Source organism: Euprymna scolopes, chromosome 37, assembly GCF_053919585.1.
Source record: "Euprymna scolopes isolate OS-2025 chromosome 37, ASM5391958v1, whole genome shotgun sequence".
In the NCBI taxonomy this organism is placed as follows: Eukaryota; Metazoa; Mollusca; class Cephalopoda; order Sepiida; family Sepiolidae; genus Euprymna; species Euprymna scolopes.
The window spans coordinates 8,053,113-8,066,207 of NC_136518.1; the positions used below are offsets into that span (position 1 = coordinate 8,053,113).

Below are 13,095 nucleotides of genomic sequence, written 5' to 3' on the forward strand. Positions count from 1 at the left end.
AACAAGGACTATTTAGTAACTCAGAACGATGCACGGTAAAAATGGCACAAGTGAATTGTTAAGAGAAACATTTTCACACCCTTCATATATATCAATTAAGCAGACACCCCTTCCCACACCCAATCCTTAGCAGACGGAGTCAAAATGAGGCTGGCCGAGCGACCTAGATTTCTACACCCACGCAATGACCTTCAACTGTCGCCAACAAGAAAAACGCGGGAGAATCAAGGCAGTTCGACGAAGGCAGGCGGTGGACACGGAAACATGTGTGGGGGCATTCTGCTCGAAAAATGGAAACACCGCGGTTGATTCGCATGGTGAAAAAAAAAAAAAGAAAAACATCTCGTCGACTCGTATCATGCCACAGAGGAACAATATATACCCACCTTGGCACTAATCGATTGGAATTCACGCCGTGCTGATAAGGAATAACATATATCCACCTTAGCATAAATGGAATGGAATTTACGAGAATCGATCCTTCAAACCAGCACCTCATAAAAGGGAAAGAAGCTTCGGATGAATTGAACGTCGACTCAACAAAAGAAGTTAAGTACTCTTTCTAAATTGTTTTTGCTCGATCAATTATGTGAACTGTTGAATGCCCCATGAAAAAAAAGGAAAAAGAAAAAGAAAAAAATGGGGAAAAGAAAAGCAACCCTCGAATAAGTTTTTTTTCCTAAATGCTGAATCCCCCCCCCTGTTGATCGGCCCATAAGTAACATATCATTGACTATAAAAAAAAAGAAAAAAAAAGGAAGAAGAAAAAAAAAGGAGGGAAAGAAAAGAAAATAAAAAAATAGAGGAAAGAGGGAAAAACTATTTCTATATCTTGAGACTTTCAGTGTGACCCCCCCTCTCTGAGTATCACTCATATCTCGTTGATTCTCATCGAAGAGAACAAAAAGAACCTTCCTAAGACAATCGAAATATCACTCACCCCCCCCCCTCTCCTTGTCCCAAATCATTGTCTGCATGTATATATTCTTTTATTCTTTTTTTTTCATGTTATTTCAGTTATGATTTCAGTTGCATGTTCTGTTTTCGTAGTTACATTTTACCCGGTTCAATTTGTTTAAATAAATTGTTGATTTAATAACTCTCATACCCGTGTCGACTTGTGTCTCTTTTGTTTGCCTTACATTGCCGCCCATGAATGCCTCGAGTATATTCCACGACGATTCTGGTCTGAACCTGGACACTGTACCATAGAGACCGCATAATTTGCAGTCGGTACCCGTCAAACTTTTCTTTTTCTTAAAACGCGTGCCCGGCCTTTGGATTTTCTCTGAGAACTCCAACCTTGGTACCGTACAGGGAGGTTCTTGTCAAGAAACAGGCTCGTGGTACCGTCACATGGGGGCTCGTCCGGGATCAGTTATACACCAAGCAAGTGTAATTTCCTTGCTTGAATAAAAAAAAAAAATCCTCGTGAACGTACTTGTGCATTATACACGGACGGTAAGGCAAAATGACGGACACCAACGAATTCCTTAAAAATCCATCCCCAGATAAATTATATAGATTAAAAAAAGATGATCTAATAGTAATAGGAAAGAAATTAGACCTAGAGGTTAGGGGAGCTATGAGGAAAAGCCAGTTAATGAGAATAATAGCTGAGCACATGGTAGACAATGACCGCTTCGATGAAGAAGTGCTGGAAGATTTACCGGCGGAGAAAACGACCATGACTCCTGATCAGGTCAAACTAGAGAAAGCCAGAATAATGGCGAAAGCCGAGGTAGAAAAAGCTCGAATCGAGCAAGAGATTAGGATGAGCGAATTAAGTATAGCTCACCAGCCACACAAGTCAGACAAAACAGATTCGACATAACTAAACAAGTGCGATTGGTCCCAAAATTTGTAGAAAAGGAGGCGGACGATTACTTTGCGCACTTCGAGAGAACCGCCCTAAATATGGGCTGGCCACAAGAGTGTTGGGCAATGCTGTTACAAACGGCATTAAGCGGTAAGGCCCAAAAGACATATGCGGCACTTCCAGCGGAAGACTGTGCCGATTACGAGGTAGTAAAAGAAGCAATTCTTAAAAGTTATGAACTCGTCCCACAAGCTTATCAACAGAAGTTCAGAAACTCAAAGAAAAGCGAGGGACAAACCTACGTAGAGTTCGTTAAACTCAAAGAGAATTATTTTGATCGGTGGTGCAATGCCAAAAACATAGAGGGTAACTTCAACAAATTGAAACAACTCATGTTAATTGAGGAATTTCAAAACTGCATACCCGATGACATGAGGATACACCTGACCGACAAAAAGGCTGAAACAGCAATCGATATAGCCACGGCAGCCGACGAATACATATTGACTCACAAGAGAAGCAGGGCAAAACTACAGGGACCCATGCAATCACAGGTCAGGGAACATTGTGCAGTAAAGACACTGTACGAAAATCCACGAGTACCCATCAAAAATCCCCTCAACACAACCAACCGACCAGTACTGGGACGGGAAGCGAGACCTATAGTATGCTTCAACTGTGGGAAGCCAGGTCATGTAGCTGCGAAGTGTCAGGCGAAACGATTCACGGAGATGAATCGGAATACCCCAGCCAAACCACAAGGGGCGATATCTCAGGGAATAGATGAAACGTACGAACCCTTCATATCGAAAGGATATATCGCGCGAGATAAGGAAGGTCAAGGGGAACCCATTAACATTCTCAGGGACACGGGAGCATCCCAATCCCTAGTGAAAAGAGGATGCATGCCTAAAGAAGCGACAAGAGCCGCAGGTAGAGCGACCACGATAAGGGGCATAGGAAACAGACCCATAACGATTCCACTATTTAAAGTCCACTTAGTGTCGGATTGGGGCTCAGGAGAAATAACTGTAGGCGTAATTGACGAATTACCAATGACAGGGGTAGCCATGATACTAGGAAATGACATCGCGAAATATCAAGATGGGAAACCCATAGGGGTGACCACAAGAAGTAGAGCGATAGAGAGGGGAAATGTAGAAGACAAGCCGTCAGGGGAAAAGCAACCGAGACCGGTGGTAACACCGCAACCTTGTTTACCCGTGCCACGACAAGTGCTGATCAAGAAGCAACAGAATGATGGCGACCTAAAACCCTTATTCTGTCGGGTTGGAGAAGAATATCCTAACAAATCAAAAAGTCAATATTTCCTCAATAGGGGCGTACTAATGAGGAAATGGAATGCCCCCAAGACAAAGGGAGAGTCGGGAGATACTGTGCGGGAACAAGTAATGGTACCCGACATGTATCGAGAGGATATCATGAAAGTGGCACATGAGATACCACTGGCGGGCCACCTAGGTGTCAACAAGACCCTAGAAAAGTTGACCAGACATTTCTACTGGCCAGGAATCGTGGGAGATGTCAAAACGTTCTGTAGAACTTGTGGGACGTGCCAAAAGACTGGAAAACCCAACCAGAATATTCCCCCGGCCCCACTCCAACCTATACCGGCAGTGGAAGAACCGTTTAGTAAGGTAATAGTGGACTGTGTAGGACCGCTACCCAAAACCAAAACAGGACACAAATTTATATTAACTATAATGTGCGCGTCCATAAGGTTTCCAGAGGCGATCCCACTGCGCAACATATCAACGAAAAAGGTGGTAGATGCCCTGATAAACTTTTTCATTAAAATGGGGCTACCCAGAACCATACAGACAGACCAATGATCTAATTTTACGTCGAGGCTATTCGAGCAGGCTACGGAGCAACTGGGAATCACCCACATAAAATCCAACGCTTATCACCCTCAATCGCAGGGGGCTCTGGAACGCTTCCACGCCACCCTGAAAACCATGCTCAGGGGCTATTGTATGGAACACGATGCCGAATGGGATCAGGGGATCCCATTTGTGCTTTTCGCAGCTCGAGAAGCCATCCAAGACTCGTTGGGGTTCAGTCCCTTCGATCTAGTCTTCGGTCATCAGGTACGAGGACCATTAAAAATGATAAAAGAGAAATGGGTCAGTGATGAACCCTTGCCAAATAACATGACGGATTACGTCACTAAAATGTGACAAACCTTAGCCGAAACACGGAAGTTAGCTAAGACCCACCTAGAAAGTAGTCAGAGGGTCATGAAGACCACATACGATAAAAAGGCAGTAGATAGAAAGTTCGAAGAAGAAGAGGAAGTGTTAGTACTCATACCCCTGAATGGTCAACCATTCAAGTCGAAATATCAGGGACCGTACACAATTACTGAAAAGATAAGCCCACTAAAGTATAAGATATCTACCCCCAAGCGTAGAAACAAAACTCAAGTATGTCATGTGAACATGATGAAAAAATATTTCAGGAGGGCGGGAGAAAAATCAATATTGACAGCACAGTGTCACCATGAAGCTGTAAGTGATGAGTACCCCGAAAGAGATCTTCCTGTAGAAAAGGACCCACCCATTAAGTTAAAGAATTCGGAGATAATGAGTAACCTAGGGTGCAAACTTGCACACTTACCGCCGAAAGAAGGGCAAAAGTTACAAGGAATGGTAACAGAATATAGCGACCTATTTGCTGACGCACCTACGCGCACAAGAGCAATAGTGCACGACGTTGAGCTAAAGGAGAGCGAACCAATTAAACAACATCCGTATCGCATAAGTCCGAAGAAATTAGAGATAATGAAAACGGAGATAGACTACATGCTCGAACACAAGATAATAGAGCCCAGTCAAAGTGAATGGGCATCACCGTGCGTGCTGGTCGATAAACCGGACGGAACAGTGAGATTCTGTACAGATTATCGCAGAGTGAGCGCGATAACCAAGGCAGACGCATACCCTATGCCACGAATAGACGACTGTATAGATAAGATAGGACATGCCAAATACATCACCAAATGCGACTTTCTTAAGGGATACTGGGCAGTGCCTCTAACCGAGAGAGCCAAGCAAATATCGGCGTTTGTAACCCCAGAAGGAGCATACCAATATCGCGTAATGCCATTTGGGATGAAGAATTCCCAAGCAACATTTGTAAGACTGATGAACACATGCCTTGCTGGGATTAAAAACGTAGATACATATGTCGATGACATAGTCATTTACAATGACACATGGGCAGAACATATCGAAACAATTGAAAAAGTATTTAAGAGGTTAAGAACGGCCAAATTAACCATAAACTTAGCTAAAACAGAGTTCTGCCAGGCCGAGGTCAAATATCTAGGGCATGTGGTTGGCCATGGGAAGATCACCCCAGCAAAGGCCAAAGTAGAAGAGATAAAGAATTATCCCATACCAAAAAATGTTAGGAGTTTAAGGAGATTCCTGGGCATGGCAGGGTATTACCGCCGGTTCTGCAGGAATTTTGCATGTCTCACTGCGCCACTGACAGAGCTGTTGAAAAAGCACAAGCGATTTCAATGGACACCCGAATGTCAAGAAGCAGCTGAGAAGATCAAGCTAATGTTAAGCAGCGAGCCAGTGTTAAAGGCTCCATCATTTGACAAACCCTTCAGTGTGGCGGTAGATGCCAGCAATAGCGGGATAGGAGCAGTACTGTTACAAATGGGGGAGGATGATCAACTACACCCAGTCAGTTACTACTCAAAGAAACTGAGCAAGTTTCAAAAATCCTACTCCACAATAGAGAAGGAAGCTTTGGCGTTAGTGATGAGTTTATCTCATTTTGAAGTCTATGTATCCTCGGTGCATGGCCCGACTATCATATACACAGACCACAACCCATTGATATACGTCAATAGAATGAAAAATAAAAACCGGCGAGTACTCTCCTGGAGTCTCATATTGCAGGAATTCGACCAAGACATCAGACACGTAAGGGGTCGGGATAACGTAATCGCGGACGCCTTATCACGTAGATTCGAAACAGAAAGGGAAGAAAAGAGGCGGGGGGAAAATTCATAAAATAGCTGTAGGAAAAAGTGATGGAAACTCCACGAACATCATTTCTTTAGAGTGACACAAGTTGGTGTCCTTAATCTCAAATATTATTTTCTTGTCTCATACGAGTAATTTTATTTTAAATACATATAAATATAAAAAAAAGAGGAACAATTCTCTTTTTTTTTTCTCTTATGGAGGAAGGTGTTAAGAGAAACATTTTCAACCCTTCATATATATCAATTAAGCAGACACCCCTTCCCACACCCAATCCTTAGCAGACGGAGTCAAAATGAGGCTGGCCGAGCGACCTAGATTTCTACACCCACGCAATGACCTTCAACTGTCGCCAACAAGAAAAACGCGGGAGAATCAAGGCAGTTCGACGAAGGCAGGCGGTGGACACGGAAACATGTGTGGGGGCATTCTGCTCGAAAAATGGAAACACCGCGGTTGATTCGCATGGTGAAAAAAAAAGAAAGAAAAACATCTCGTCGATTGACTCGTATCGTGCCACAGAGGAACAATATATACCCACCTTGGCACTAATCGATTGGAATTCACGCCGTGCTGATAAGGAATAACATATATCCACCTTAGCATAAATGGAATGGAATTTACGAGAATCGATCCTTCAAACCAGCACCTCATAAAAGGGAAAGAAGCTTCGGGTGAATTGAACGTCGACTCAACAAAAGAAGTTAAGTACTCTTTCTAAATTATTTTTGCTCGATCAATTATGTGAACTGTTGAATGCCCCATGAAAAAAAAGGAAAAAGAAAAAGAAAAAAAATGGGGAAAAGAAAAGCAACCCTCGAATAAGTTTTTTTTCCTAAATGCTGAATTCCCCCCCCCTGTTGATCGGCCCATAAGTAACATATCATTGACTATAAAAAAAAGAAAAAAAAAGGAAGAAGAAAAAAAAGGGGGGAAAGAAAAGAAAATAAAAAAATAGAGGAAAGAGGGAAAAACTATTTTTATATCTTGAGACTTTCAGTGTGACCCCCCCTCTCTGAGTATCACTCATATCTCGTTGATTCTCATCGAAGAGAACAAAAAGAACCTTCCTAAGACAATCGAAATATCACTCACCCCCCCTCTCCTTGTCCCAAATCATTGTCTGCATGTATATATTCTTTTATTCTTTTTTTTTTCATGTTATTTCAGTTACGATTTCAGTTGCATGTTCTGTTTTCGTAGTTACATTTTACCCGGTTCAATTTGTTTAAATAAATTGTTGATTTAATAACTCTCATACCCGTGTCGACTTGTGTCTCTTTTGTTTGCCTTACATTGCCGCCCGTGAATGCCTCGAGTATATTCCACAACGATTCTGGTCTGAACCTGGACACTGTACCATAGAGACCGCATAATTTGCAGTCGGTACCCGTCAAACTTTTCTTTTTCTTAAAACGCGTGCCCGGCCTTGGGATTTTCTCTGAGAACTCCAACCTTGGTACCGTACAGGGAGGTTCTCGTCAAGAAACAGGCTCGTGGTACCGTCACAGAATAAATAGAAAAAATGGCACAAAGCAAGAATTATTCTGTAACTCAGAATGATGCAGGGTAAAAATGCCACATGTAAAAATGGCACAATAGGAAAAGATGGCACAAAACAATAACTATTCAGAAACTCATAATGATGCACGGTAAAAATGCCACAGGTAGAAATGGCACAAAATAGGAAAATGGCACAAACAATAACTATTCAGTAACTCAGAATGATGCACAGTAAAAATGGCACAAGTGAATAAATAGGAAAAAATGACACAAAATAAGAACTATTCAGTAATTCAGAATGATGCATGATAAAAGTGGTACAAGTGAATGATATGAAAAAATGGCACAAACCAAGAAATATTCGGTAACAAAAAATTAGTTCAGTGGTGCCAGACTAAGTCTCCTATTCTCTAGTTTTTAATAGGAGCTAAGCGACCCCATCTTCATTTGAAAATCTATTTTTATATAAGTATTTACTCTGCTATTTTCAAGCTAATAAAATCAACTATTCTAAGTGTTTTTTTATGGTGTGTGTGTGTGGGAGGGAGGAGGAGTCTAGATGCTCGCACCTCGAGGATAAAAGTTAATGAATGTAAGATGGTAGTGTAGTAATCGTTAAGGACGTAGGTTGGGTAAAATTTGATTATTTATGGGGATGGCTCAAGAAGAACTTGTTTATATTGGATTTGAAGGCTACGATGTTGTATTCAATCGGGAAGTAGGCCAGCGGAACAGTGTGTAATACTCACCAGAGTAGCAAGCGTCCGCATATTTGTACATTTTGTGGATGTGCGTGTGAGCGGTGGCGTGACGGAGAAGGGGTGGACTTGCCGCAGGGAAGTGTTGGGTGGGAAAAGAGAAAAAAAGATGGCGCCTGGTGTTTTATAAACTGTGGTCTCGCGAGATCGCGAGATCACGAGAAAACAGAGGGCACACATGCAAATGAGATAGGGTAAAAAACTGCATAAAAAGCAAGCTTGGGTGAAAGGAGGGGACAGTGTCGTTTACAGTCACGAGGTTATTGTGTTACTACTGCAAGCTTTAGTGATAATTGAAGTTGAATTCGATACACAGTGCTCCACAGGTGGACAGTTCTGGCGAAGAAACTTTGTTCATGGAATCTGCATTAGATTTAGGCACAGCTAGAGAGTTGGGGAAATCTTATGTAGTGGTTGTAGCTAGTCGAGTCTTTTTTTGTGAAAGTTTGGCGAGGGGACACCATTGGCTGGAGTTCAGTAGAGCACTTTCCATGAAAATAATGATGTTGGACTTTCATTTCGGCTAATTTGGATTTTTGTTGCCTTCTCTTACCAATGTTAAATTTATTTTGAATCCCATCATTAACTTTTTCTGAACACTCATTTTTAGGTACTTGTACAGTTTAATCAAGGCATTAAAAAATGAAAATATCAAAAAAAGTTTAAATTGTACGTATCTGTTATGGAACGAAGTTCTCCGAAAAAAAATTTCACTTAATTTCATCAAGTAGTTTTTTTTTTACAGCGAAAAAACAATTTGTTATGATACCGAGCAAAAGGTTCGATTTTTAGGAAGAAAAGCTAGTATTAAAGATAGGGAGGGAGTGTCAGCGCTTTAACTGCAGTTATCTCCCTTTGATGTTTCTAAACTCCAAACAAAAATTAAGAAAAAAATCCAAGATGTCTACCTTCAACGTGCTGTCATAAAAACATGTTTTTCCGCTGTAAAAAAAAAACAAACAAAAAAAAACTACTTGATCAAATTAAGTGAAATTTTTTTTCAGAGACCTTCAGTTCAAAACGGATACGTACAATATAACCTTTTTTTTTTTTTTCGATATTTTCATTTTTTAATGCCTTGATTAAACTGTACAAGTACCCATTTTTACTAAATATTTTAAATTCTTTCATAGCCGATATTACTTTTTTTTTAATTCATTATTCCTATTTATTTAAGTTTTTATTTAAAAAAATATTTTTGATATAAATTTACGAAAACGGAACGGAAAATTATTCAAATTTAATTAAAATATTTTTGCTGTTTGTTGTTTTGTGAGATTTCTCTCTTTGCCCCCACATTTCAGTATGGTCACTGAAATGAGGGGAAAAAGAAATTTAACAAATAAATGTTCTGGAGAATGTTTTTTGTTATGTGTTTTAACTTGTTTGAAAACGTTTATTTACGTTGAAACACAAGAAGTGTCGAGAACAAGTAAAAATTGCTGACATAAAATAGTCATCTCTATAATCGCTCAAAAGTTAGAAATTAAACCGTACTAGTGCAGAGAGTGATCCGGACGTAAATAATAACGTTATTATTTAAAAAGCCATTCTTAACATGGGGAGGGTAGGGTGTTTTGTACCTATTCTATACTTGACCCTTACAAATGAATTAAAAAAACATATCGTAAAACTTTAATAAAACTTGGAAATACGATTTTAAAAATAGCGCAGATCAATCTCTGCACTAGCACGAATTAAAGAAAATACTGATAGATACTCACAAAATGAATATCACGAGAGGATTGTGCAGTCAAGCCAACAAACGGCGGTGTCTTACATAAGCAAATACGATCGTTTTCTTCAAATTCTATTTTCTTTAATAAATAATTTTCTACCTTATCTGGCAGAATGGAAGAAAACCAAACAGAAATTACAACAAGCTCACTTTAAAACTTCAATGTAAATTTTATTGAAATAAAAAAGGTCCATGGTTGCAAAAGATGTGCCATCTTCAGCTATCTGCCACTATGGGCTGGTAATGTTCCCGAAGGGAATAATAGTTCGTCTTCAATAAAGGCTGGGTTGAAATTCTTGCTGACGAAGAAATGCGCAGGTTAGAGATGTTGAGGTGTCTTCCTAGATGGATGCTGCTAGCTGGGCATACACGAGGAGTCCTTTGCTGTTTGTCCAATGGCGGACAAGGCAGGTCAAACTTTAGACCTTAATTTCGTCTTGACAAACATTAAATTGTAGCACAAGCGTGCAAATATAAATCCCCCCTACTTAAGGGCATTGGTAATTGCAATGATAATGTTCTGCTCCATGTTTATTTTTTTTATTTTTTTTTTACAAGGTGGTCACCACTTATCAAGGCCCGGAAGCCACTCATGGATAAGGGTTATTGTAAGTACAGTACATTAGTGTGGATATTTTAGAGTGTCTACTTAAGGGGGCTGTTCATCAGGAATTTGTTTATGTTGGACTTGAAGACATCCAAGTTGTAGTCAGGAGGGAAGCAGGCAGACGGAACAGAGTTCTACAGGCGTGCAGTTCTAAGAAAGAAGCCCTGTTCATGGAATCTACGTTTTGATTTAGGCATAGATAAAGAGTGGGGGAAGTTTTTGACAGTGGATTCAGCTAGACGGGTGTTTTTTGTAAAAGATTGGCGAGGGGGAGGGACCAGAGATTGGAGGTCAGAGGAGCACCTGCCATGGAAATAATGATAAAACAAAGATAAGCTTGCAACGTTTCTTCTGTGGGAGAGAGGTTGCAGGGAAGAGAAAAGGGCATCCCCCCACTAAGCCATGAAGTCTATTTTGTACTCTGTCAAGGCAGGATAGGTTGTTTTTAGCAGCTCCTGCCCAGATATGGCAACAGTATTCTATCCTTGGACGTACTTGGCTTTTATATAGATATTTAAAACGTCTCGAAGCAACAAAGAATTTTTGCTGCCTAAATTCGAGTGAGAAATCCACGTGTTTCCAACGCTACGTTTTCTCGGCTTCTGGTCTGAAAAGGGAATTTGGCACCGAGAACATTCTCAGGAGTTAGTTATAACATGCAATTTTATTGGTTAAAATAAATCCATAGGCGGAGAAACCGTCCAATAAAAAGCTTGTTTATTTCTGCAGAATTTCTTACAGTTTAACTAAATCGGTACGTATGCACTTATTGTACCGTGCTGAAATAATACCGTTACTATTTAGAAAACCATTCTTAACATGGGGAGGGGAGAGTGTTTTGTAACTATTCTGCACTTACAATAAAAAAAATATCGTGAGAAGTTGAGTTTAACTTAACAATACTATTCTAAAAATAGCCCGACACAATAAGTACCTAAGAATCACTAAATGAATATTTTAGGTAAATTTTTACTTGCTTTCGTTGATTTAAAATGATGACATTTAAAGGTTTTTAGGTATGCTAAAAAGTTTATCGCACTTTAATTTACCTCAAATAAGTAGTTTTTCGGATATTAAGCAATGTAATTCCTTATGTTATAAGTAGTGGCCATTTTGTACGCGCAAGCGCGCATATTTTTGACACGTATACGCGTTTTTTTTTTTTTTTTTTTTTTTAGTTATTTTTAGTTATAATTGTGGAAAATATTTTTAAGTTAAATCAAAGTTTCACGATTTATCTCCCTTGTTTGATCTGTCGCCTTTCTTTGTACAAGCATCAAAATTTGAAAAAAATAAATAAAAATGGAACCCATTACTATTTTTAAATAATTTTAAACATTTTTCGTTTCGTATTTTCCATTTTTTATTTTATTTGTGGTGCAATTTAAAAAAAAAAAAAAAAATTTAACTCCGAAACTAATTTCTCGATTAGTTGCGTCTTCTCCAAAACACCGCAACAAAAATGGCGTCGATGTCGGGTGTCGTACTGTAAGTAGCATATAAAAAAAATGATTTTATTCTATTTTTCATGTCGAGATCGCAAAAATTACTGACTTTATTTTAAAGGGAAATGAATATTCAATATTAATAAAGAGGATTTGTATTAATGTTAACTATTATTAATCGTGTTTAGCCTCGATTAAAAAAAAAACAAAAATACAAACCGTCTTCGGACACACGTGTCCTATACAACCTTTTTTTATTTATTTCATCTTTTCGTTTTGGTCTAAAAAAAAATAAAAATAAATAAAACAATTATTTTTGGAGAATTACAAGCGTTTATTTATTTGAAGTCTGAACATATTTATTCTGTGGCTTTAGTATTTGCAAGAATTAAGAGAACCATTTGCGAATCGTCCATAAATGTCAGACTTTTTCAAGGACAAAATACTGTTTACTATTTTATAATACAAGCAACGGTTAAATTTTACCCTTTGCCCCCACATTTCAGTATGAAATGAAGGAAAAAAGAAATTTAACAAATAAATGTTCTGGATAAAGTTTTTTGTTATGTGTTTTAACTTGTTTTAAAACGTTTATTTACGTTGAAACACAAGTGTCGAGAACCAGTAAAAATTGCTGACAGTAAATAATCATTTCTATAATCGCTCAAAAGTTAGAAATTAAACGGTACTAGTGCAGAGTCAGAGAGTGATCCGGACGTAAATAATAACGTTATTACTTAAAAAGCCATTCTTAACATGGGGAGGGTAGGGTGTTTTGTACCTATTCTATACTTGACCCTTACAAATGAATGAAAAAAAAAAAACATATCGTAAAACGGGTTTGTTTTACTGTACACATGGATTCGAAAAAGTTGTCAAAAAACAAATATATAACAAATAAATGTTATCAAAGGCAAGATAAGTTACTTTTCTACCAAACTGGATATATTTTTCGTGTTTTTATTCAATGTAACATGTTTATTCAGCTTGAAAAACATACAGTGTTTACCGATGTATTGGAAAATTCAAAATGGCGTCTGACTTCCTCTTTAACACGGTAAGTTTGGGAAAAGGTGTTATAAATAAAAAACTGGATAAAATACTGTTAAAAACTCGCTCAATATATGTTACCGTGACATAGGTTGACATATATTCGGCGGGTTTTTAATAGTATTTTGTCTAGTTTTTTATTTATAACAC

At 38.8% G+C, this 13,095-nt stretch overlaps 1 protein-coding gene across 1 annotated transcript in view; it reads left to right on the forward strand.

Annotated features, from left to right (window-relative positions):
* Positions 1 to 11,792: 11,792 nt before the first annotated feature.
* LOC145261068 (MICOS complex subunit MIC13-like) overlaps positions 11,793 to 13,095 on the forward strand; it is a 70,684-nt gene continuing 69,381 nt past the window's right edge. The window contains exon 1 of the mRNA XM_080119237.1: positions 11,793 to 11,938. Within this exon, the coding sequence (XP_079975363.1) occupies positions 11,913 to 11,938 (26 nt within the window). The 5' untranslated portion in view covers positions 11,793 to 11,912. The remainder of the gene's footprint in view (positions 11,939 to 13,095) is intronic.